Genomic DNA, 24,914 nt, shown 5'->3' with positions numbered 1-24,914 from the left:
ATACGAGGAGAGCGTAGAAGAGAAGGGAAGAGAAAAAGAGAGGAATAGATAAAACAACCAGAACACACCAACGAGAGACACGGGACCACTTGCACGCAGTCAGCAGAGACTTGAGAGAGAGGCAATAAATGCGTTAGTGACAACTTGTCACCCTCCTTGGGCACAGCGAGCAGGGATGTCCCCACGGAGATGGAGATCCCTGGTTAAACACACACAAGCGCCGCGGCAGAGATTCCAGTGCTGTCAATTAAGCAAAGTGCTTAAGCAGGTGCTTCTATCTAATCCCAGCAAGGACTAATTTTGACACTCTGAATTTTGCCTTAGTTTTTCTAGTGTAATTCTAATATCACTACTCGCCCTCCCTTGTGTGGGTTGGAGTCTTTGGCGCAGAACATCAGAGAGATGGGTTTTATTTAAACTTCTCAGGTGAATGAGTCTGGCAAGCAGAAAACAACCTCTGAATGCATTGATGGGTTTAATTTTCTTAATCTGCTTTTTCTTGTTTTGGATTCCAAACTCATCTTTCACGTGTAGCTTTACAGCAGGTACCTTCGTATCCAAGTGGGAATTTAGAGCCGCTAATCGTACTTACGCGCCTGTCATTAACACAAAACTCGCCTGTGTTGTGTTGTACCTCGGGGTCTCGTGTTTTGGGGTCAGACTTTGCTACGTTTATGTAACTTTAGCCTATAAACAACTTCAGTTATTCTTGCTGCTTAATGACCAATGCTTTGTCCTTCTGCTAAGTGGCAGCAGCTTGTCCCTGGGTGTCACCGCCCATCCACATCCCCGACCCCGTGGACAGGGACCTTACCTTGTCACGCTGGCATACACTGTACCTGCTGTTTCCTACACAAATCATTCAGCAATATTCGACAGCAGGTGGCTATAGATATTATTTAGCTGTGCTCTGCTAACAGTCGCTGTTACCAATGTATGGAAACAAACCCAGTAAAGCAGATGTTTATGAAACAATGAGAACTACTGACTACCAGCACGAACTTCAATCCCTGTGCTCTAGCAGTTTGTTCAGCAAAGCTCCCTTTAAAAGCAATGACATGCCCCCTCGCATGTTTGCCAGGGTGTAACTTAGCTGATTTTATTCTTTTCATAGCATATGCAGCCCCATCTCCCATTCTGTCGCATCCATTAGTGATGCTGGAGCCCACCTGAGAGGTGTCGGGAAGCATTTCATTTCCACTGGGTCATCAGTAGGAATTACTTTTCCTACTCAGAGCCATTAGTTGGGGAGGGAGAGATGGAGGAAAGGAGACAAAACCCCCATTAAATCAGAGCACTAACCAAATCATACGTCTTTTAGCAGATGCTAAGGAAAGGAAAGAGCCAGCTTTTGTCTCCCTGAGCTCCCTCAGGGCTCCTGAACTTTCACTTAGTTTGATGAATGTCCCACAATGGGCATTTTATCTGATTATGAGTCTGGGAGTTGGGGCTTCGCTTTGGAGGGTCAGGTCAGCTGCTGTTTATGGGGTGACAAGAAAGTGGCACCATCCCCCCTGCCTGGGGTTCACTGCCTGGAGGATGCAGTTGCTGCAGCCCCTTCAAGCCACATAAAATCACCCACATCTGCCCTTTATTTAGCTCACACGGAGACCAGAGAGGTTGCTGCTGCACATACCTTCGTTCAGCAAGGCTGGTGACTCCTCCACTAAGGTTTCTCCTTCTCCCACCTGGGTCCGTGCGCGCAGGAAGAAGCGATAGCGCGAGATGGGGTCTGTCCTTTGCAGGGTGAACCTTGTCTGGTTAGGAGAGAAGTTCTCTACCAGGGTTCGGCCCGTTTTGGATCCATTAACTGGGGAGGAAAGGCATGTCGTGGTGGCTTCAGCCTTGTTGCAGAAATACACTTTGCAATCTACTTTGTCACCTCGTCCCCAGGACCAGATCTGCGGTTGGTGTGTGGCCACGTGTACTCAGAGCTATAGCTGCTGCTAAATACACTTTGCTGGTGACTTACTGGCTGGGGAACCTGGTAGCAGGGACATCCAGGGTTGTACAGGTGGGCAAGGATGGGCATAGCACAAGTGCTAGGGTCCCAGAGAGGCCGTACTGCCCTGAGCATCGTGCTGGGCTCTGGAGAGCACGCAGACAGCACCCGTTATTTTTAAGTGAGCACAGAAACTACTCAGGTTGTGCTTAAAGGTCTTTCTAAGTTAGAGATCAAACTTCTTTCCCTTCAATGATCAAGTCTGGAGAAGTGCTGAGCATCTGCAACCCTCCCTGGGTGACTGCAGCTGCTCAGCACCACTCCAGGACTCCTCTGCAACACCAGCCTGTCTCATCTCATGGTGAAAGCCTCCAGTTCCTTACAGAGATCTTTCTGTGCTAGGTGAGGAGATCATTAGCAGCAAGGAAAATATCTAAAGCTTTAATTATTAGCACCAAGAAGATAAGATGTAGAACGTACAGGCTTGATATCTAAGGCTGTATCCTGTGAGGACTCCATTGGGATGCTCTGGGTGATCCCACTCCAGATTGATGCTTTCCAGATTTGGCTGTCGGATTCTTAAATACCTGGGGGAGCTGGGCACTTGGGAGGAGGATGGGACCAGGAAGGAGAGGGAAAAAAGAAAAAAACATACAATATAACATACCTTACAATACCGTATACAATCACGGGCTGAGCGATGCGCTCAAGATACTCATAAATATGCACACAGGCAGATAACGCGCGCGCAGCTGAAAGGTCAGAAATGGATTGAATAAGAATCTGTGCCAGAAACCATGCACCAGCCCAGGGTTTTCAGCAGCATGAGTGCAGGGAGGAGAAACCAGAGCAGCTCCACATGCAACCCCAGCAGCACCATCCCTGTGCTGGGTACCCCTGGGTACCGCTGCCCTCCATGCAGCGACACCCCCCGAAGATGCTACAGCTGTGAAGCAGAGTTGTGACACCCTTCAAACCGCCCTTCTGTAGCTATAATTTACTGGTCTTTTCCAGCCGCCATCAGCCCAACATTGCCATCTCATCTTCTTATCTGTTGAAATGGTAAAAAATACTCTAGCAGCTTCTCTTGTTGCAAAGCATCTTTGTGTTGTTCATGTCTAGAGATCTTGCACATATACAGTGGTCCTCACCCTGAGGAATAGCTGCTTTTTCAAAGCTAGTAAAGGAAGGAAAGCATTATACATTCTTGCATTAAATTATTCTCCTGGTTTGCTCATAATTGCAGTGCCTTGACTGGGGAAAGACTTGGCTCTCAGATTTGAGAGACTAGCAATTTATTTTTTAAAGAGAAGTTCTGCAGAATATCACTCAATCTCCTAAACATCAATATATAGTCAATAAAAATCGCTTAGTGGATAGGAAAAGAAAAAACCCCAAATCAGCAGTTTACTTATGACAAGAGTATAATCAGCTATAATTGTTTCAATCAAGGCCACCTGCGTATGCGTATATCTACCCCAAAGGCATTTATGTACCCCCGATGTCTCTAGCACACAGCAAACAGCTCCATCAAAATGCACCTACTGATTCCTTCCTTTTTAAACAAGCTCAATTGTGGCTGGTCAATTGAAAATCCTTAGAAAATGGCAACAGCATCCAAGAAAGTCTTACAGAAGAGACAGGACTGGGAGATGCTATTCCTGGGGTGGATTAGAAGGGGGATGGTCAGTAGGTCAGAGAGGTTCTCCTGCCCCTCTGCTCTGCCCTGGGGAGACCACACCTGGAATATTGTGTCCAGTTGTGGCCCCTCAGTTCCAGCAGGACAGGGAACTGCTGGAGAGAGTCCAGCGCAGCCACCAAGATGCTGAAGGGAGTGGAGCATCTCCCGTGTGAGGAAAGGCTGAGGGAGCTGGGGCTCTGGAGCTGGACAAGAGGAGACTGAGGGGTGACTCATTCATGTTTACAGATATATAAAGGGGGAGTGTCAGGAGGATGGAGCCAGGGTCGTCTTGGTGACAGCCAGTGACAGGACAAGGGGCAATGGGTGCAAACTGGAACACAGGAGGTTCCACTTAAATGTGAGAAGAAACTTGTTGGGGATGAGGGTGTCAGAGCCTGGCCCAGGCTGCCCAGGGGGGTTGTGGAGTCTCCTTCTCTGCAGACATTCCAACCCGCCTGGACACCTTCCTGTGTAACCTCATCTGGGTGTTCCTGCTCCATGGGGGGATTGCACTGGATGAGCTTTCCAGGTCCCTTCCAAACCCTGACACTCTGGGATTCTGTATGATTCTGTATTCTTGTACAACAGCAATAGGGTGAAGAGGAAAAGAAAGAAGACCCCATAGGATTTTGCTGTAGTTGAGATGGGATTTTTTTTTCCAGCCTCTACTGGTTTCTCCTCTTGCGTTTTTGTAACATACTGTACCAAAGCCCATCTGTGCTATAGCACGATTCATTGCCAGCCACCAAAAGTGCAGTGCCCACGAAAAGTTATTGGCGTGTCTATAAATAGCTCCAGTGACAGCAAGAAAATTAAAATCTCAAGTTCATCCTTGACACCAGCTCTTTAAACAGAAGAACGTGGCGCTCTTGCCTTAAAAGCCTGACAGGGGTATTAGTGACATCCTTTCAGAACAAAAGTACTTGGGTCTTGCAGAGATTGTCCCAAGCAAGATGAATATATTCGCCCCCGTCTCGCTCACCACGGGGAGGTACAGCCACGTTTGCAGGTCAGGCAGCAAATCAAGGGCACGGTGCTGCGCCACTGGAGAGGTTGTGCAAACAGTTCTCTTGTTCAGCCTAAATGCTCCTTGCTGATGTGTTCTAAGGACCTGAAGGGGATTTTTTTTTTTCAGATTGATGAGCTCTAAGTGTAGCTGCAGAGACGTCACCTACCGCGTGGTGACGTAGGGATGTGGCAGTGCCATGTGACAGTGATGCTGCTCAGCTAAAACTTGTCCATGGCACATCTGCGTTCAGTTTTGGGCCCCTCATCATAAGGAGGACATTGAAATACTAGAGAGGAGGCAGAGGAGGCAACGAAGCTGGTGAGGGGCTGGAGCACAAGTGTGACGGGAGCGGCTGAGGGAGCTGGGGGGTTCAGCTGGAGAACAGGAGCTGAGGGGAGACCTTCTGATCTCTGAACTGCCTGAAAGGAGCTTGGAGCCAGGGGGGTCGGGCTCTGCTCCCCAGGAACAAGCGCCAGGAGCAGAGGAAACGGCCTCAAGTTGTGCCAGGGGAGGTTGAGGTTGGATGTGGGGAACAATTTCTTCCCCAAAGGGCTGTGGGGCATTGGAACAGGCTGCCCAGGGCAGTGCTGGAGTCACCATCCCTGGAGGGGTTTAAAAGGCATTTAGACAAGGTTCTTAGGGACATGGGTTAGTGCTATGGTTGGACTCAGTGATCCTGAGGGTCTCTTCCAACCAAAATGATTCTGTGATTCTATGACCTCCCCAGCAGAGCTGAACCACCCCAACCTCTCCCATCCCACACCCCAGGGACGGTGCCTGCAACCCCCCTGGGACCTACCTCCTTCTGGGGTGGGGAACTCCTTAACTTCACTGCGTGGCCCATCTCCTCGCCCGTTGGTTACAACCATCTCAAGCTTGTAGTTGCTGTAAGGAAACAGCCGGGACACTATGCCCCGGTTTCGGTCTCCAGGAAAACTCACATACTGCCGTTTTTTGGAGACCCACAGGTTCTTCAGCAAACTACTGTCTCTCCAGAAATAGGCCTTCAAGAAACATGCATGGCAAGTGAAGCTTTTCCCATTTAAGTGCAATTGTTTTTTTTCATTTACAAAGCATAGCAAAACTTTGCCTTTCCAAAGAGCAGCTCTCGGCTGCAGAAGCCTCTTAGAGCAATTAATGAAGCTCCTCATCCCCCCAGCGATGCAGGTGAGTGTTGTTACCCAAGGAGGAGGCTGAAGCATGGGGTTAAGTGCTTACCAAAGGTCACAGAGCAAAACCGGCTAAGCTCAGACTACAAAGAGCTGTTTCTGTCTCTCAGACACCAACCATCAAGTTATTTTCCCCCTCTACCTGGATTAGTACTGTAGTGGTGTATAAGGAAAGGTGGGACGCGTCCAGGCACAAAGGAAAGTCTGAACTGGCAAAGTCTCCCATTTGAAGCCCCAACTGTAAATCTTATTTCATGCAGAAATAAGATGCATTCAGAAAACAGACCAGAAGGACAGAGCAGAGGCAGAAAAGAATGAAAGCAGTGCCCAGAGAGCTTGCTTTATGCCCAGCGGATTATTGGATTTGAAATGTCATAACTGCTTGTAGGACACGGGCTCTTGGTAAGGTCCTTAACTCTGCTAGAAGGGGCTCTGTCCAGACTTTTGCTTGTTTTGAACAGGGTTTGTCCTCTGTACAGAAACGCTGGGATTTTCCCTTAGCAGTAAGTGAACAAATGGGATCCACGCTTGATTTAGTTGCCTGTTAGTACAAACTACTGGGTTTAGGCTTTGTAAGGGTTGATGTTCATTAAAAGATGATGTAGGTACTGTGGGGATGACACCAAAACCAGGCTGTTTGTACCTATCTGAGGTTATTCCCCCCAGAGCCGATCAGCTCATGGTTCTGGCAGGTCTAGAGCCAGAACACACCAAAGGAGAGTTTGCTGTCATCCCCCTTGCAGGCAGCTCCACCACCGGGGCCACCCTGGCTTGTGAGGAGGTTAAGCGGGATTAATAGTCAGTGCCGAAGAGATGTGGGTTTGCTCACTCTGTACTCCTTGAGCTGGCCCTGGATGGTGTCCAGGTGCACGCGGGTCCAGGTCAGAGCAACGGCAGTGCTGTTTAAAACCCGGATCCTAACATCGGTAGGCGCAGCCTTGGGATCTGAGCGGTCAGGGATAAAGCAGAATGTATGTTAGGTACCCAGCGGTACCCCGGAGGTCAGACAGACGGACACCCCTCCTGCCCCCCTCGCCTTGGCCGTGGTTTGCCCATCACAGCATCACAAGGCTGCTGCAAATAGAGTGAGCAGCAGCCCCACCATCTGGGGATAACTGTGTCCTTTTCTCCCTCCTTCAGTTCAGTTTATGAGGATTTCCAAACGTGACAACATAAAACAAGAGCAACAGGCCAGTTCTCAGCTTCCTGGCTGCCCTCGTGTGGAGGGAGCAGCCCCTACAACCCTGCAAACACACAAGAGCAGCATCACTTACCTCTGGCCCCCACAATTTCTCCCTGACGTGTGCATGCTTTGAAAACTATTGCTTTTTTAACTCAGGAAGTGGGGAAAGGGGAAAAAAAGACAAATATATTTCACTCAGCCACCATCACGAGAATATTTGTGATCCAGTTCATAGCAAAGCTTCCCCGATGCTCCTGCAAGAGGTGACGTTAGCGAGGAGAGGTCGGGCTCAGCTCCCTCTCCGAGTGAATGATACCAGCACCATTAGACCCAAGAGTTACAAAACTACCTGATATTTCCACATCCCTTCATCTGCATTTGACCAGAACCTGATGTTGATCCAGTTGGGTTTTTTACCTCCTCTTTATGGGTTACCTGCGTGTATGTACAGATGTGCAGTTATTTGTGAAGCGATTCTGACGTGAAAGGGCAGGGACTGGGGTTGTTTTTTGTTTGGTTGGTTTTTTAACTTGTCCCACCCCTCGGGATACAAGCAGGAACACATTTATGTCTGGGGTATGATACGAGAGCTTTGGTCTCCCCAGTTTTACCTCCATATAAAGCACACAAGCAGGTTTATTCAGATCCTCCTCAAACTCAACATTTTCCATACATTTTCAAGTGAACCTAGCTAAAAACCAATCCTGGCAGTGCACAGACAAGTAACGCAGAGACGATGGTGTGGTCAGGTGCCTGTGGAGCTTTGCCAGTCCCAGCCCCTCAGCTAAGCCCAGCTTTGCTTCCAGTGCTTAGCTCTTACTCGACTCCCGTTGTTTCTGCCCATTTTCCCTCCCGTTTCCCCATCTCTCTGGGAGAAGATGCCCAGTCAGAGGACATCGTGTGTTCTACCTCAGCACCAAGACTGCAGATTTGCTGGAAATTGCTGTGCCCTGTTTGTGTCCCCTTGACTTCAAGCCTAGAGTTAGCTGGCTTACCTATTTTCCTTGATAATCCTAAAGTCACACAACCCAAGTTGATGCTGCTATGCAAGGAACTGATATTTCTTTTAAAATGAAACCATTGGCAGCAAACCACATTATCTTAACAGGATAAGTGTAGTTGAGAGTCTTGGATGCTACAAGCACAGAAGGTGATACCAGTAGCCCAGAAAGGAGGTGGAAAGAGAATTAAACAAGCTGGGTGCTGTTCTGTGTGACCAGGTGGAGAGTTTGAAAGAAAGATAAGCTGAGCTTATGGTGTGTTGCAAACAGGAGCCCAAGCTGGGATCTAATCAGAGGCACAAGAATCCAGTCCAGGATGAACCAAGAGCCTTTTGGCCATCGGTAGCATTTCTCATCTGAGATGAACTCGGTGGTTTGTGGATGTCGGGGGCCAAAATTTTAATGCGGTTCATTGGAACATAGCTAGAGCTCATCTTAAATGAAATCTTCACTGCCTTCCACGCTGAAGGTGTTATTTGGGTCTTACAGAGAGCAAGGCAGAGGCTGAGTGGCTTGGGTCACATAAGCAGAGCCCAGAACAGAATCTAATGGCCAAGGCTTTTTCTTCTAATGCCTGGAACTGGATTTTTGTAGCAGATCAAGCAGTGCTGTGAACAAGTCCTGGTGCCAACCCACTGCCCTTCTGAACCACTTACGATCTTCAGGCTGAGCAAATACTCACAATCTTCCCCCGAATAGCCGATGAAGGTGTCAGGCTCCGGTGCTCTCCCAAAGTCATTCTCCGCCTGCACCTTGATCTCGTAGGGGACGTAGATGGGGGTGTTCCACACCACGTGCCTCGCCGTCTTCACCGTCTCATTGTACCAGCTCCCTCGGATGTCCCTTCGCCTCCATCTCACGATGTACCTGAGGTTGGGCCCATAAGCTTGAGTTGCATTCAGAGGCTTAATGGACCAAAACAGAAAGAAAAAGAAGTGAGAAGGAGAAGAAGCAACTGTATTTCTCTACCATGGAGCTCCAAAAAGTTCTGTTCAGCAGCTGGTTCTTTCATGCTCCATCAGCAAACCTCAAAGGAGGTTAATGCTTTTATTTCCAGAGAGAGACATACATAGTCCTTGCCCTCTAGAGCCAAGGCAGGACCAAAACCTATATCCTTATATTCCAGTCCCTCCTCCCACTGCAGTTTCTCTCCTCTTTACAGACACTGGATGACACCTGCTGGTCCATGAAGAAAAGCAAGAGCTGGTCTGTAAGCCCTATATACAGCTTAAGGAATTGGACCAGAGCATCCTCCCTAAGCTGGGTCTGTGATCCCGCCTCTTTTCTTCCACTTACATTGGTCCAAATTACTGCTTTTATCCCAAACTTCCTGCCAGGCACTAACAGTGGCCTCTCTTGTAGATGCACCTTCTGCTTTTTATTTCCTTTAAGATCTTCGATGTTATGGGACATCACACATGTGAGAGACTCCGAGTTCTCTACATCCTGGCATCTGCAGCCGCAATGGGGAGATGCTGGGTGGCTGGGAAGCAGCAGAGAACTCACCGTCCAGGTTATCTCCATGTTGTTTTTCTGGGTCCCTGCACCTTGAACTCCTGTTGGGTTTATTTCAGGACCTGAAATTCACATTGGGAAAGAAAAAAAAAAAAAAAAAAAGGCAGTTTATCATGTTGAAAAGTGACCATCTGAGTGGTTTAAAGCCCTTTACTGTGCAAGCCAAAAGTGCTTCCAAGACAGAAGTTAATGGCCTGATTTTTCCAGAAGTTCCCATTCAGGTTAATGGAACAGGGGACTCTCAGCACTCCTGAAAACTAGGCCATTTATTTAGGAGCCTCTTTTTTAAATGTCCTAAATCTTTGAAAGACGACCATTGTGAAACAACCCCAGGAGCAGAGGCTGACACTCTTGAAATCTGGAGCAAGACGTGTAATGTCAAAAGCCAACACTAGATGCCAGTAGATATTGCAGAAGTAACTCTGCAATGATGAAATTAAGAAAAGCAGCAAAAACCACTAAGTTTCTTTTGAATTCCTCATATGCACTTTCCCAAGTGTTCTACAAAGGGCTGGGCATACAAACTGGAGAGCTGAGCCTTGCTCGTGGGCCGGAGCCGCTTTACTCCGGCGTCGACCTGGGTTCCTGGCCAGCTCTAGCAACGGACAATGAATTAACAATTCCGGGACAAAATGCCTTTTGCTTGTGGCCAGTTTTACACTTGATTTTCCAAAAGACTTCTGAGCTTCCTGTGGTCATAAAAGGATGAAAGGCTTTCTTTAGAAAGCTTCTCTGTAAGGTGAAGCCAGGCTTTCCTTCACCAGCTTCTGCTGGAGTGACCTTTGTGTAAATCTTTCTGTTTGAGTTTTGCTTCTCTGCAGAATATGACCTCAAGTTGCGCCAGGGGAGGTTGAGGTTGGATCTGGGGAACAATTTCTTCTCCAAAGGGCTGTGGGGCATTGGAACAGGCTGCCCAGGGCAGTGCTGGAGTCACCATCCCTGGAGGGTTGGACATGGAGATGAGGTTCTCAGGACATGGGGCAGGAGAACACTTGGACTTGATCTTAAGGGTCTCTTCCAACCAAAATGATTCTGTGATTCTCTGTCAGTCATGTGATATTTGAAATTACTCCCCAGCACACACGTGGACTCGTTCCCTCACCTGTGTAAATCTGTTTGTGTTACAGCATCATATGCCACAAGGGAAGAGTCTACACAGAGAGCGCTGGCCAGATGCTAGAAATACCAAGTTATGGCAGCAAGAGTGGCCGGGCAGATGGTACTTACGTGCCCCATTGGTCTGGTAGCGCTCGGAGGGCACGCTGGGCAGGCTGCTGCCCACATCGTTCACCGCGATCACCCGAAACTGGTAGTTGACGTAAGGCGAGAGGCTCAGGACGGCCGAGTTGACGCTGCCGGGGTAGCGGGAGTGGTTGTGCCACATCCCCGGTTGGAACCGATCCTCCTCAAACTGCACGATGTAGTCTGGAGAAGAAGATGGAGAGATGGGTTAAGGGCTCAGCTCACAAGGCAAGTTTTCCCTGCGGGAGGGATACAGGGCAGACGGTCCATCTAACCTGTGATGGGGCTGTTATTGTCGTCGCCGGGGATCCAGGTCAACCGCACGCTCCTCTCGGCCAGGTCTGTCAGCTCCAAGTCACGGGGCCGGTCGGGTCGTTCTGTTGGCCGAGTAACGAGACAAATGAGGCTGGGATTGTCCCGGGAGCTGGGAGTCCCAGTTCCCAGCGCTTCTCCCGGGAGGGGAAGCCCTGGTCTCAGCCCAGCCCCGGGGGAGAACGTGTGCCCGGTGGCACCGTTCACGTCCTGCAGCTCTTGGTGGAAAAGTGCCCATTTTTTTAAATACAAATGTGCTCATGTACTAATTGTGCCTTGCCTTGAAACCCTGCCTCCTCCCTATACAACTGATGTTATCTGGGGGTGGAAGCACAAAATAGCGGGGGGTGTTGCATGATCTTACAATAACCTACAGGCACCTGTCCGAAAAATAAATGCAAACAAATAGAATAGAACGGACTCAAAGCTTCGATAAAGACACCTCCTCATTCTAAATGGTCTGGGCACAATTCTGGTTTCTTTATCTTGTCACAACCCACAAGTTTGCACAGAACCAGCCCATGCGATGACAGGGACGGTAATAACTTCTTTCCACATAAAGGTCAAGGGATTCATGTGATTTTTTTCTCCCGTCAGGGCTCACCGTTTCCAGGTGTGGATAACACGATTCTTGCACTGTGGGACACAAACCCATGTGGCACACGACCTTTGTACCCATAACCATCCGAGTGGGCTTTCAAGGACAACTTGGACAGGACTTGGAGGCATCAGCTCCCACCTTTATCAGCTGCTACGCCTCGATTTTCTGTCGGTGTTATTGGCAAGGCAAAACGAAAACCAGTTTACAAAATAAAACAAATGAATTAGTGATGGTTACCTTTCGGTAATTCTCTCGAACGGTTAGCGGGGATGGCTGCAAGGTAAGACATTGGTTGTTAACGGTGTTAGTTTAGTCATTAAGCTTGGGTGGCCAAAGGAGCACCTGGCAAATAAAGTTACACACAGAGTTACAGATTTCAGAAGGATTTGATCGTGCCTGGGGACACAAGTAGGTATGTCCTTCCCCCAGACACACTCTGAATAAAGGTATCCATACTCGTAGTACACAGCAAACCTGCTGTAGAGTTAATTAGCTATTAGGGGAAAAGAAGGGGGAAATAAATCAAGCCCAGTCAAATTATTAGGGAGACGGGATTCACATTGCACTCTCAGTTTTGTAGGGCACTCTGGGTTGATGCCCATCCTGCGAATGCATCTCCCTCACCCGCCCCGTCCCTGGTGTTGCTCAGCACCCTGCCATTCAGCTAAATTCACTTGCAAATTTAGGTCTCTCCTCACATAGCTTTAAAGTCCACATTTGGATATTTTTAGCTGTATTTTTTTTTTGGTCTCAAATGCAAGTTTTCTTTGCCTGGAATTCAATGCGGTTGTCTGAGGGGAGGCAGCACGTCCTTGCCGAGTCTGGCAGCAATTGCTCTGCCAGCACCTCCCTGGGCAGCTCTGCTTCGGAGGACAGTTCTGGGAGCACGGATGGCTCGGTCTGCCCTTGAAGTCAGCCCTGGTGGGTTAAAAATAAAGCACTTGGCTCAGTGTCAGGGGAGGAGAGCTTTACCTAGGACGGTGAGATACGCTTTAGCCAAGTCCTTGTCCAGCTCCGTGCTGGCCACGCAGGTGTAATCCCCTTGGTCCTTTTCGGCCACACCAAATATTGTCAGACCGTCATCTTCTTTCTTCATCCTTAAAGGGATGAAAATTATAATTCACACTGCTGCTCCTGAGCACATTCGGCAGCAGGGCTGAGGTCTAACTGTTCTCTGATATAAAATAGATAATAAAAGCCCAAGCAGAACACGAGTACATCTCTGGTCTCAAGATTGTATCAGCTAAAGATGCATTGAGTTATTCTTGGAGACCTCATTTCCTAAGGAATCGGCGCCTGTGCTCTGGTATATATCTGGAATAATAGCAGTTTTAGGAAAACAGCCTGACCTCTGCCTGGCTCGTGTCCTGTGAGCAGATCTTGCTTCACGAGTCAGCGGTGAAAGGAAATTACAGCTGTACCACTCACAGCAGGGAAACGTTCATTTTGAAGTAGCTCATTATTAGCCTACCTGTTTCATAATATATATAAATAAAACCTACAGTCAAGTTCTGATTAACTGATAAATCAATTTTAATTGCTAGGCAGTGTCTGTTGGAAGGAGCTAGTAACACTAAAAGTGTCAAGAACGGCAAATATCACAGAATCCCAGAATGTGAGGGGTTGGAAGGGCCCTGGAAAGCTCATCCAGTGCAATCCCCCCATGGAGCAGGAACACCCAGATGAGGTTACACAGGAAGGTGTCCAGGCGGGTTGGAATGTCTGCACAGAAGGAGACTCCACAACCCCCTGGGCAGCCTGGGCCAGGCTCTGCCACCCTCACCCCCAACAAGTTTCTTCTCATATTCAAGTGGAACCTCCTGTGTTCCAATTTGCACCCATTACCCCTTGTCCTGTCACTGGTTGTCACTGAGAAGAGCCTGGCTCCAATCTCCTGACACCATTTATATATTTATAACCATTATAAACATTTATGAACATTTTATTATTAGAAACATTTATAAACATGAATGAGGTCAAATATCACCTTGATGGGAACTCGAATTTATCCACATCATCCCTGGTGACTCCTGAAACTTTCTATAAAAAATCCAACCATCCTGGGAGAGAAAACCCACGGAAGTGTTACCTACAGACCTGTTTCCGATGTACAGGGGCGCCTCATCCTTCAGCCAGGTGACCGTGAGCTTCAGCGTGGGGTCGTGCTTGACGCGGCAGTGGAGCCGGGGCATGGAGCCCCTCTTCACCACCTGGTCCTCGGGGCCTCGCACTATCCTGGTTGGGTCTGCACAAAGCCAAAAAGAATCACAGAATCCAAGAAAATACTTTGGCACCAAACTTCTCGGTTTTGGCCGAGGAGCTCGGTGAAGAGCGCTGTCACTGGGAAAGGACAAGCGTGCATGTCAAGTGTTTGTCTGGAGTGAATCATCATCTCTGGTACAAATGCTTGCAAATAAATTAATTTAACAAGCCGTCATGCTGACCCTTTTGAAAAATGCCTGGTTTTTGGAGTCAGCGATGAGTTTGGCAGAACAGGGAAAGCTCCAGGGGAAACTTGATTCAGAAAATGTTTTACTGCCATCAGTTAACCCTGGAGAACACTTTGTATTTCTGCTTGCATTGCTTATGGCATCTCACAGCTCAGTATCCACACCAAGCCCTTCCGCAGCTTCGGTATATCCACAGCTCTGGTTTTTTTCCAACACTGAAAGGGAAACCTCTACCATTTTCTGGATTCCAGCTCCAAATTGCATAGCCTGTCCTGCTGACAGACTGCTGGAGCACACAGCCAAGCCTCCCTTAACCTAAATCATTATTTCTACTGCACGTTTCAGAAGATCCAAGAGACCGCTGTGACCCAGAGCCCTTTGTGCCCGTACCTTTAACCTCCAGGCGAACCTGGGCCTCTGCTTTGCCCAGGATGTTGGTCGCGACGCAAGTGTAGATGCCCTGGTCCTCCTTCCGCGCCATGTTCATCTCCAAGCTCCCGTTCTCGTGTGCTTTGTAGTTTCCTCCATCCAGCGTGTTCCCCTGGCCGTTCTTAAACCTCACAACACCACAAAGTGCTGTTGTAAGGGAAGAAAGAGAAGGAAACCTTCCCTTCCCACCCCTCTGGGCTGGCAGGGGACGTGCTGCAGCTCTTACCATCGCAGGGTGGGGATCGGGGAGCCAAAGAAGGGGCAGTCGAGCCGGGTCCTGTTGTTCTGAATGACCTTGATGAGCTGATTGCGAGGTGCCAGGATCCGTGGAGGGACATCTTGAAAACAGCAAAAATCACAGCCATTGAGAAAGAAAAGAAACCAGTGGCTGGTTTCTGCTGCTCCAAGTGTTTTCATCTACCTTCCCTTCTCTTTTGTTCACTTGGCACTTTCAAGACTCAGTAGATCTTCTCCATTCCCTCTCATCTGGAGAAGAGAAGGCTCCAGGGAGACCTTATTATGGTCTTTCCATACTAAAAAGGGACCAGTAGGAAAAATGGGGGCAGACTTTTCAGCAGGGCATGTTGCTACAGGACTAGGGGTGATAGTTTTAAGCTAAAGGAGGAAGATTTGGGCCAGACATGAGGAAGAAATTGTTGTCCCTGAGGGTGGTGAGAGCCTGGCCCAGGTTGGCCAGAGAGGTGGTAGATGAACCATCCCTGGAGACATCCCAGGCCAGGCTGGACGGGGCTCTGAGCAACCTGAGCTGGTGAAGATGTCCCTGCTCATGGCAGGGGGGCACTGGGGGAGCTGGGAAGGTCCCTCCAACCCAAACTGTTCTATGGTTCTGTGATCTCTCCTTCTCTTAGTAGCCTCACTCCATGAATCATCTCACATCTTAGCACCAACAGGACTGGTTTAGCCCTGCCTGGCTTCGCAGGTCCACAGCAATGGACTTCTGCTCTAAAGCCGGGTTGCAGAAGACATGGACCTTTGTGCATTAGCCTCAGAGTAGCTAACAACAAAGAGGAAAGCAAACAGAGAACTCTTTCAGGGAAAGCTTGAATATAGGGTGTTCATTTCCATCCGTACGTACCAAGGACGCTGACAAAGGCGTTGGCGAGGAGGTAGCCGTGCTCATTGGATGCGTTGCACTGGTACACAGCACTGCTGCCGATCTGGGTGTCTCGAAATACAATGGTGTCTCCAGCCACCTCTCGGCTTGGGTTGGGGGGAGAAGCTTCAAAACAGAGAGCGCTCTTTAAATTATATTTTAAGCTGAAATTCACGAGACTCTCAATATCATTACGCATCTTTGCGTCTCAGCCCAGATAAACCCAAATAATTTTACGTGACCTCTCCAGCCTACAAAGACGCAGTTCAACTGGGCTCATCTCAGACAAGCAGGTGTTTTAGATGCTGTGATGCTGGAGCCCACGCACACCAGTCACACAGAATCACAGAATCCCAGAATGTCAGGGGCTGGAAGGGATCTGGAAAGCTCATCCAGTGCAATCCCCCCATGGAGCAGGAACACCCAGATGAGGTTACACAGGAAGGTGTCCAGGCGGGTTGGAATGTCTGCACAGAAGGAGACTCCACAACCCCCCTGGGCAGCCTGGGCCAGGCTCTGCCACCCTCACCAGGAACAAGTTTCTTCTCACATTTAAGTGGAACCTCTTGTGTTCCACTTTGCACCCATTGCCCCTTGTCCTATCACTGGTTGTCACCCAGAAGAGCCTGGCTCCATCCTCCTGACACTCCCCCTTTCCATATTGATCCCCATGAATGAGTCCCCTCTCAGTCTCCTCTTGTCCAGCTCCAGAGCCCCAGCTCCCTCAGCCTTTCCTCACACGGGAGATGCTCCACTCCCTTCAGCATCTTGGTGGCTGCGCTGGACTCTCTCCAGCAGTTCCCTGTCCTGCTGGAACTGAGGGGCCACAACTGGACACAATATTCCAGGTGTGGTCTCCCCAGGGCAGAGCAGAGGGGCAGGAGAACCTCTCTGACCTACTGACCACCCCCTTCTAACCCACCCCAGGTCCCATTGGCTTCCTGGCCACAAGGGCCCAGTGCTGGCTCATGGTCACCCTGCTGTCCCCAGGACCCCCAGGTCCCTTTCCCCCACGCTGCTCTCCAACAGGTCATTCCCCAAATTATACTGGTCAGTGGGTGCCTGGCACCCCGCCAGCAGCTCTGATGCTCATAGTCAGCCGCGAGGTTCTCGGCTCGTTTTTTTATAAAGGAATTCCAGATTCTTCCTTGCTCACCTTCTATAGGCTCACCATTCACCAGCCACTGTATCGCAGGCTTGGGATTCCCATTGGCCCGACACACCAGCCTGCCATCCTCACCGGGGGCCAGGATGAGGTTTTGGGGTTCATCCAACCAGTATGGAGCAGCTTTAACAAACACAAACACACCAGTTAGAAACACAGCAGCACTACCTGATCCCAAATCCCCTCCCTGCCCACACACTGTCCGACTAAGACATGAAAACACCATCAAACAGGCTTCCCTGGGTGCAGTGAGGGTGGAGGGTCCTTTTCCCCCCTCTTCCATCCTCCCATTTTGCACAAAACCGCAACCATTTATATGGGTGAAGCTGTGCTGAATTACACCAGCTGAGATCACATCTCACGGTGCTTTTAGGTCCGTTTGGACAAGAAGCGAGCGTGGCTGGATGCAGCACAGAGACAGCCCCTGCTGCCCCTTTCAACAAATTGGAGCATCCTCCCACCCCACACACATCCCTTTGGGTTCTGGTTGCCAAGAATAAGAAAAGAAAAAAGATGGCAAGGTAAAGATGACGTACCCTTCACTCTCACCGAGATCGTGTGGCGAATGCTGCCCATCTTGTTTGATGCCAAGCAGAAATACTCCCCAGAGTCTTCCTCAGAGACGTTGGAGATCCGAAGAGCCTTGTTAAAGTTTTCCAGCTTGGTTTTGCCTGCCGGGAGCTCTCCTCCTTTCTTGTACCACATGATATCTGGTGCTGGTCTAAGGAGAGGAGAGGAGATAAATACTTTTGCAAGACAAGGAAACTACTCCTAAGAGTTGATAATCCTGCACTCAGAACAGCTAATGCCCAGGGAGGACTGATCCAACCACTGGGCCGCCCTCCTTCCTACGGCAGCCCTTAAACCAGGACCCTGAGCACCACCAGCTCATCAGGAGCGGGTCCATCTCACACTTCATGCTGCCAAAGTCTCCCCCCGAGCCCAGGACGCTTCTGCAGGACACGAATGTCCCCACCCACGGTTGATACGTTGCGGTGAGGAGCACCCAGATTTGCAAATAGTTATTGGGATAAACCCGTGAGGAATTATCCTCAGACAGCAAGGATCTGAAGATCCCTGCTTCTCCGAACAGCGCTGAAAAGCTCAGCTCTCCTGTTTGCTCCAGGCTCTTATGCTCCAAGTAGGTTACGAGAGCATTGTTAATGGCAGCTGAAGGGAATGGAATGATCCCTTTTCCTCGCCAGAGGGAAAATCCACTGGTGATTCAGCATCTTGGACCCAAGGCTGTCCCACTGGGGACAGCTGGGTACAACCCTCTCGCCATGTCCCCCAGCGGGATGCGGTACGTACACTCCTGAAGCGATGCACTCCAGCAAGAGGTCCACGCCTCGGAGCACCATCTGACTGCTTGAGGTCCCGTAGGGATACATGAAGCTGGGAGTCGTCTCCGTAATTCCTCGGGCTGAAATCAACAGGAGAGGGAAAGGAAAAGAGAAGAAACAAAACACAATGCTTTTAAACTCTCTTTTGCCACAGCGCATACAAGGCCAGAAATACACGGGGTGTTCAGTGGGATGCTGTCAGGCTCCCAGCCTGGGATACTGAACTCACCCAGAAATGTACCTGGAAGGTAGAGAAGGGCTCAAGGTGTTGTTTAAAGAAACAAGAAAGGGGTAGCGAGAGGATGCTTGGGAGACAAGGAGGTAAAAAGCAGCAGCAAAGAATGGGCAGAGGGAGCTGAGCCGTGTGGAGAAAGCCCCAAACCATCAGCTCCCACCTCTAGCACAGAGAAATGGGCTGAAATCAGATGAGACTTGGAAATACTGACAGACAGAACATGCAATGAAGGACATAAAGAACAGCCATAGGAAGGGTCTGCTCAGACAACTGAGCTGCTTTGCCCCGGAGATCTCCAAGATATGGAGGATGTCGGTGCTGTCTGGGGCTCCAGCAGCACCAAGGGGGTTTCCCACCCTTACTGGGAGCTGTGGGGCCTGGAAGGACAGTGCTCTTTGGAAAGGGACATCTTAGCAACCAACATGACAAATGTCAGGACTGGACAGGAAAAAACAACAAGGGAAGACACAAGACAACTCTCTACACACAGCAAAGGTCTTTTAGTAGGGGAAAAAATTATTAATGGAATAAATAAACAGAATAAATTCCATTAATAAGTGGAACTATTAAACTAGATCAGTGAGGACAGAACCAGGATGAGATGGGGTTGAAAGCAGCAGTAGCAGAGACGGAGGTTATGAGATTAGGAAGGGGACAGGATGGCTGGGGTTGGCACTGGGTCGCTACAAATACCAAAGCGATCTATGGGGAGAACCCAAGCAAACAGGGGGCAGCCTGGAGAGCCCAGCGCCGCTTTTAGGGGTGCTCGTGGCTATTTGGGAAGACTGGTAGGGAAAAAAGGGCTGGGAAGAAGAGGGCAGAGAGGGCAGGGGGTGTTTGTGAGGTTCCTGTCAGCCTGGCCTTAGGGAAAGCCTGGAACCAGGCTCACAAGAGGGGGTGTTAAATTGTGCCTTTGAAACGGCTCCACATCTGCATCTCACCCGCATCCCACCGCTCCCACAGGTTACAACTCCGCACCTGCTCATCAGCGGGTTAGTGCATTATTTAATTAATGGATTAACCAGGACAGGCAAATCACAACCTTTTCTTTATCTCGGATTGAACAAGCAGCCCATGTGGGGACTCTGCGGGGGGACGGCAGAGCCAGCAGTTGGGTCTAAACTTGGCGTTTATCGATAGCTCCACCAGACTCATCAACTTCTCCCTTCTCATGCGATTAAGAGACTGGGATATTATTTTATAAGCCAATATCTGCTTTTATTAGCGACCAGTCTGCAGCCTGTTTGAACAGGCTGAACGCTTCGCTCCCACAATGAACTCGTTTGCTCAGGAGCCCGGGGCATAACTAGAAGAGATAAGCAGCAGTGCAAGCCAGATTTTACGAGCCAGATATTAATGATGAAAATTAAAAATAAGGGAGATAAATTAGTATCCTGCCCAATTGTTTAATAAACCTAACAACAACACTGCATAGCTAATAAGCTTTTTGCCTTAGGACAGCACTACTAATAAAACCAGACTCTGCTTCCAGTATATTGCTGCTGTTGTCCCCGCCGCTATAAAACTGAACTAATTTGGCTGGAAACAGGATATCCCAGAGCAGCCAAGTGCCCCCTCCCCACAGTCCTGACCTGGCGGCCTTTAAAAATTGGACATCAACTTGCATTTCTACTCAGAGGCGATAACAAGAATATGCACATACAGACACATCCCATCTGTTCGCCTCCTGCACAGCTTGGCCAGCTTTAAAACCTCCCGCAAGTTGAGAAACTTCTGCTATAAAATATTTAATTAATCCTTTTAGATAATTGCACCTGCTCCAAGCCACGAGGACATGGTTTCAGTTGTATCTCCCACAATTAGCCTGGCCCTTGGCTGCAGTTTGGGACAAATGTCCCACAAACCGCTCATGCCCCACGTCTGTACCAGCAGGTCCCATGTCCCCAAGATGAGCCACAACCCCACAACATCCAAAGGTACTGGGTACGACAGGCCCAGGTCTCCCAAACACCTAAAAAACTTGGGAGACTCGTGTTTCTCTTCCCCGCTCCCCACCCTGAAGCCTCTGCTGCAGATGGTTCTGGTGACCAGACGGGTCATTCCAGGGACAAACACAGGGTCAGCAAAAAGAAAAAGGGCCAAGGGAAACATTTTTTCCACCAGATCACTATTAAGAAATTGCTGAGTTGGAGCCCAGATTTGCACAAGGGCTAGAGCAGCTGATTTGAATCCACTAGACCCATAAAGTGTTCCAGGCGGTGTTAAACCCAAATAGCCCATATAGTGGAAATAGCAGGCAGTTTATCCTATTCACCTAGGAAGAGAAATCTGGAGAAATCTGAGCCTGTGCAGATAAGAACTAATTTCCCTAACCGAGTAACTATCAATCCCTGTTCCCTGAACAAAGACGTGCAGCGGGAGATCAAGAAACCCACGATGACCACAGTGACTTTCCCTCCTGAACCGGCTGCAAACCCTGACGTGGTGCCCAGCCAGCACCAAGGCATTCCCTTTGGAATGCAAACATCGGTTATGCTGCTAAGGTACAAGATATATTTACAGGAGCTCACCACTGGATTTCTCTTTGGTCCCTGGCCCTGCGTGACTGCAAAAAAGTCACCTCCCGCTGCTCCCCTCTCGCTGGGGCACAATGCAGTTTATGCAGCTCCCATTGAAGCTGATTTTTGCTGGCGATCCCTTTTCATAGCCATTTCTACAAACAATTTCAGACTACTCCCAGCCCGTTTGCTGCCACCAACATGTCCTCCAAGGTTGGTTCTTCTGCTGAGCCTTCCCCAGCTCTCCAGCATCCTCAGAAACCCGGTTCGTTTGGTTGGGAAGGGATGCCCAGGCTGCCCGCTGGCACAGGGACACCGAACCCAGTGCCCTCGCCTGGCACATCCTCCTCTTCCCACCCTCCAGCTCTCTATGCACTTCACTCCAAAAACACTCCTTGTTGCCAAAAGTCCCCAGGGAAGAAGAAAACATGCCCTGAGTTGTGCAAGGCACAAACGAACATGTGGGCTTTGGGTGGAAGAGGATGAGACAATGAGGATTTCTCTGTAGGGCACAGCTGGGGGTGTCCCCATCCCCAATGCTGCCCACAATGGCCTTTGACAAGGTGCCCGCATCCCTGGTGGTGTCTGTGCTCTCAGCATCGCCCGCAAACAGCCCCATCTCCCCACTGCCTTACAACCCTGCCCGCATTGTCCCCAGCTCTGCCTGCATTGTCCCATCGCAGCAGTGACACTTCCAATCCATTCTCAGGGCAGCACCCCGGGGAGCCGCGCGGTTTTGTGTCTGAAGCATAATTGATGACTTCGGGGTGGGCTTCTCCCAGCAAACACAGGCTCCGGAGGTCAATCTGTGTGCAGACAATGGGCAAAAGCTTTGCGAAAGCATCTGACACGTGTACAACGTCACCGCAAAGGAACAAAGCACCCAGCTTTTGAGAAAAACAAATACTCCTTGGTATCTTTTGTTTTTCTTTCTCTCGCTGTGACTGCCCATGTTGAGCTGCAAACACAAAAGATGCTCTTTCTGCAGACAGAGAGAAGAGGGGCGGTGGGTCTTATATTTAAATCATGAGGCTTTGCTGAGGATGAGCCACCTCTTGGGCTCAACTTTTGCACATGGGCCAGACCCTGTTAATCCACCTGGTTCTCAAGCTGAGCCCTGCGTATCCAGTTCATTAAACTGTGAAAACTTTGAGGGGGTTTTTGTCACCGATTGGCTCTTTTATCACCCCCCTCAAGGTGATCACCCACAAAGGGGGACACACGGAGGGGACAGACACACAGACGATGCTGCGGCGGCTCACGGCCCGGTTAGCGCGGGGGATCAGTCGGGTTAGGCGGAAAATGTTAAATGGTGAAGGTCTCCAGAAGCCAGCGTTGACTCACCACTGTACATGCCAGTGTGATTTCGTAAAGACGTTTCGTTATGGGGTTTCTCTGCAATAAACAAAAGACTGTGAGCATACCGAGGGCCACAGAGCAGGCGGAGGGGGGGACAGGCGCTGTGGGAGGGGACAGGAAACAAACTGATGTCCCCAAACACAAGAGCGGACAGGGGACAGCAGGGATACAAAAGCACCCTGAGCACAGCTGCCTTCCAGGACAAACAACGTCACACAGCAATAAAGGAGAGGAAAAAAAGGGGTGTTTTCCTCCTGGGAGGTGGAATGACAAATAAATAGATGAAAATTGTATTATAAACATTTCCTTGAAGTGGAGAAGAAAATGTTTTTCCTCTCATTTTTTGATCTTTGAAATGTATTCGTGATACTTTTTTCCCCCGGCATAAAGCATAGGTTGGGCACAGCAGTATAACCGTGCAGAAAGGCATGGCGAAGATGAGCTAATACTAACTAATAACAATAACAATAACAATAATAATAATAAGGCTCTAAAAGCATCATCTGCTGTAAACCCCATTTTCATTACCAGGTAATTAAAGCAGATTGTGTTATATGCCAGATACCAGCTCATCATTAACACACTGCTCTCATTTATTGACACCCACCACCAGCCATCACCCAGACTTGAAGAATGAAGCTAATTGCACCGTCCTGGCCCACGGCTGCTGAAGAATCTGCCCTCTCCAGCTCACTCCATTACCCAAAATACTGGTTTGGTGTTGGGGACACCCTGGTTTACACCAGGATGTGGCACATCTGTGTGACAGTGTCATCTGGCCACCAAAGAGTTGTTGCCCTGAGCCTCAAGTCACCAGCCACCCTCTGTGCCAGGGGGTTCAGAAAACCCAACAGATATGCCCAAGAGCTGCCTCAACCTCGATATACCAAAGAAATGCTCTGCAGGGCAAGACACGGGTGCTTCCCTCCCTAAAGAATTCCCATTTGTCTCTCCTTGCATCCAAGGCAATCCCATGCAATGATTTTTCAGCAGCTGGTAAACTCCTTGTCTTTATTAAGATCAACCGATGGCTTACGGCTGAGATCACTGAACAGCTTGAGACAAAGACAAGCTGGTCTCCTTTGAACACTATAAATATAAATAATATTTTGTGTTATAACTGATATTAGAGCCTCAGTTCTTTAAATTATCAGGGGGCTCATGGGATGCCATTTGCAGAACATTTCTCAAGGAAAACTTAAAGAGAAGGTCCAGTAGAATTGGAAGCCAATTCTACACAGCCTTGGAGCAAAACGCTGTGCTGGCATCTGGGGATAGCAGGAGGGGAGCTTGTAGCTGTCTGCACAGAAATCTGCCAGGATTTCTTCTACATTTTATACTATGGCTTGACAAATATATCAGACTTTGGAGGCTCAAATGACCACAGGTCTTTGGTAGAATTTCTCCAGCTCACGCTAATTTAGGGCTCAGTCCTTCCCTAATAGGTAAACATGGACACTGTTTGGCCAACCTCTGTAAACAAGATGAATAATATTTAGAATAAATTACCTACACACATTCCTCACCATTAGCAAAGAGCCTGCTTATATAATAGTATTTGTAGTGCTGAATCGCCACTCAAGCTGTTACAATAAAAGTGCAAAACCCTCCAGGCTCCGTCTGCTTCTCGCATCACTTGCAGGTCACTTTAATAGAGTTACTTCTAATTTAAGCTGCTGCGAGATCAGATTAAGCTCCTAACACTGGGATTCAGGAGAATACTGTGCCTGCTTTGAATAAGAGCCTGCTCCCCAAAACACAGCCTTGCGCTCCCCAGTCCTCCCAGTCTGACCCTGCTGGGAACTTGAGACGGCTCCTGCGTGACAACTGGGGCTCAGAGATGCTGTTTTTGTGGTGGTTGCTGATTGTGCCGGTAGCTCTGCACAAACACCCCCAAATAAACAGCCCATGCTCCGCAGGACCTGCAGCAACTCATGGGCTTCACGTCCTACAGCGCTCGGCTCCTGTCCCCTCTGCCAGTGTCACCACCGTGACACGTGTGACACCAGGAGTTCCCCTTCCCTCCTGCAGCCTCCTTGCTGGAGAACACACTGCTGGGGGCTGGACCTGCCCGTGGAAAAGCTGTTCACACAGCTGGAAAGAGCCGTGTGATCCTCCTGTCCCCCGAGATGATGCTCTTCATGAGGGTGGCACCGAGGTCGCTGCCATCCTGAGCACGTCCCATGTCCACGCTCAGACCCCAGAGGATCAAGCTCTCCCGTCAGCACATCCCGGAGCAAAGGAGCTGAACGGCAGCTCCTGCTCAGCTGGTCAATCCTGAGCCGTGCAAGGCTGACACACACTCAGCACCAGCCTGGCCAGGGCTTCCCCGGCAACCCAACCCAAGGCTATTTCCAGCTTTACAAACTAAGGAAAGATCATTTCATAAAATCACAGAATGTCGTGACTTGGAAAGGACCCACAAGGACCATCGAGTCCAACTCCTGTCCCTGCACAGGACAACCCCAAAATTCACACCATGTGTCTGAGGACGTTGTCCGGTCTTTGAAGAAGCCTGTCTAAGTACCTGGTGCAGAAATTAGGAATGGTTTCTTATGTCGTTTGGGAAGAAAGCCCCCCCAAAAATACTGCACGCTTGGCTATGTCTGAGGAAGTTCTGATGCAGAAGGGAAAGGAAACTCAAA

The 24,914-nt window shown here is 49.4% G+C and overlaps 1 protein-coding gene across 46 annotated transcripts in view; it reads right to left on the bottom strand.

Moving 5' to 3' along the window:
- The window catches only part of NFASC (neurofascin), an 87,296-nt gene that overhangs the window by 25,016 nt on the left and 37,366 nt on the right, over positions 1-24,914 (bottom strand). For 17 of the 46 annotated variants that reach the window (XR_010467516.1, XM_065038286.1, XM_065038304.1 and 14 more), the window contains 18 exons: positions 22,255-22,305; positions 18,125-18,236; positions 17,350-17,534; positions 16,805-16,936; positions 15,631-15,774; positions 14,761-14,872; positions 14,496-14,662; positions 13,753-13,900; positions 12,628-12,752; positions 11,893-11,928; positions 11,018-11,119; positions 10,728-10,925; positions 9,492-9,562; positions 8,668-8,890; positions 6,631-6,746; positions 5,432-5,636; positions 2,423-2,545; positions 1,637-1,810 (listed from right to left, as the gene is read on the bottom strand). Coding sequence is in view for 45 of the 46 variants with exons in the window: in XM_065038286.1 (XP_064894358.1) it covers positions 1,637-1,810; positions 2,423-2,545; positions 5,432-5,636; positions 6,631-6,746; positions 8,668-8,890; positions 9,492-9,562; positions 10,728-10,925; positions 11,018-11,119; positions 11,893-11,928; positions 12,628-12,752; positions 13,753-13,900; positions 14,496-14,662; positions 14,761-14,872; positions 15,631-15,774; positions 16,805-16,936; positions 17,350-17,534; positions 18,125-18,236; positions 22,255-22,305 (2,424 nt within the window). In the remaining variant the exon portion in view is untranslated. The remainder of the gene's footprint in view (positions 1-1,636; positions 1,811-2,422; positions 2,546-5,431; positions 5,637-6,630; positions 6,747-8,667; positions 8,891-9,491; positions 9,563-10,727; positions 10,926-11,017; positions 11,120-11,892; positions 11,929-12,627; positions 12,753-13,752; positions 13,901-14,495; positions 14,663-14,760; positions 14,873-15,630; positions 15,775-16,804; positions 16,937-17,349; positions 17,535-18,124; positions 18,237-22,254; positions 22,306-24,914) is intronic. The other 29 variants (XM_065038307.1, XM_065038316.1, XM_065038321.1 and 26 more) reach the window with 7 other exon arrangements.

Source organism: Columba livia, chromosome 22, assembly GCF_036013475.1.
Source record: "Columba livia isolate bColLiv1 breed racing homer chromosome 22, bColLiv1.pat.W.v2, whole genome shotgun sequence".
Lineage (NCBI taxonomy): Eukaryota > Metazoa > Chordata > Aves > Columbiformes > Columbidae > Columba > Columba livia.
Note: the sequence above shows the minus strand (reverse complement) of the source record. Positions and strands in the feature narration are given on the sequence as shown.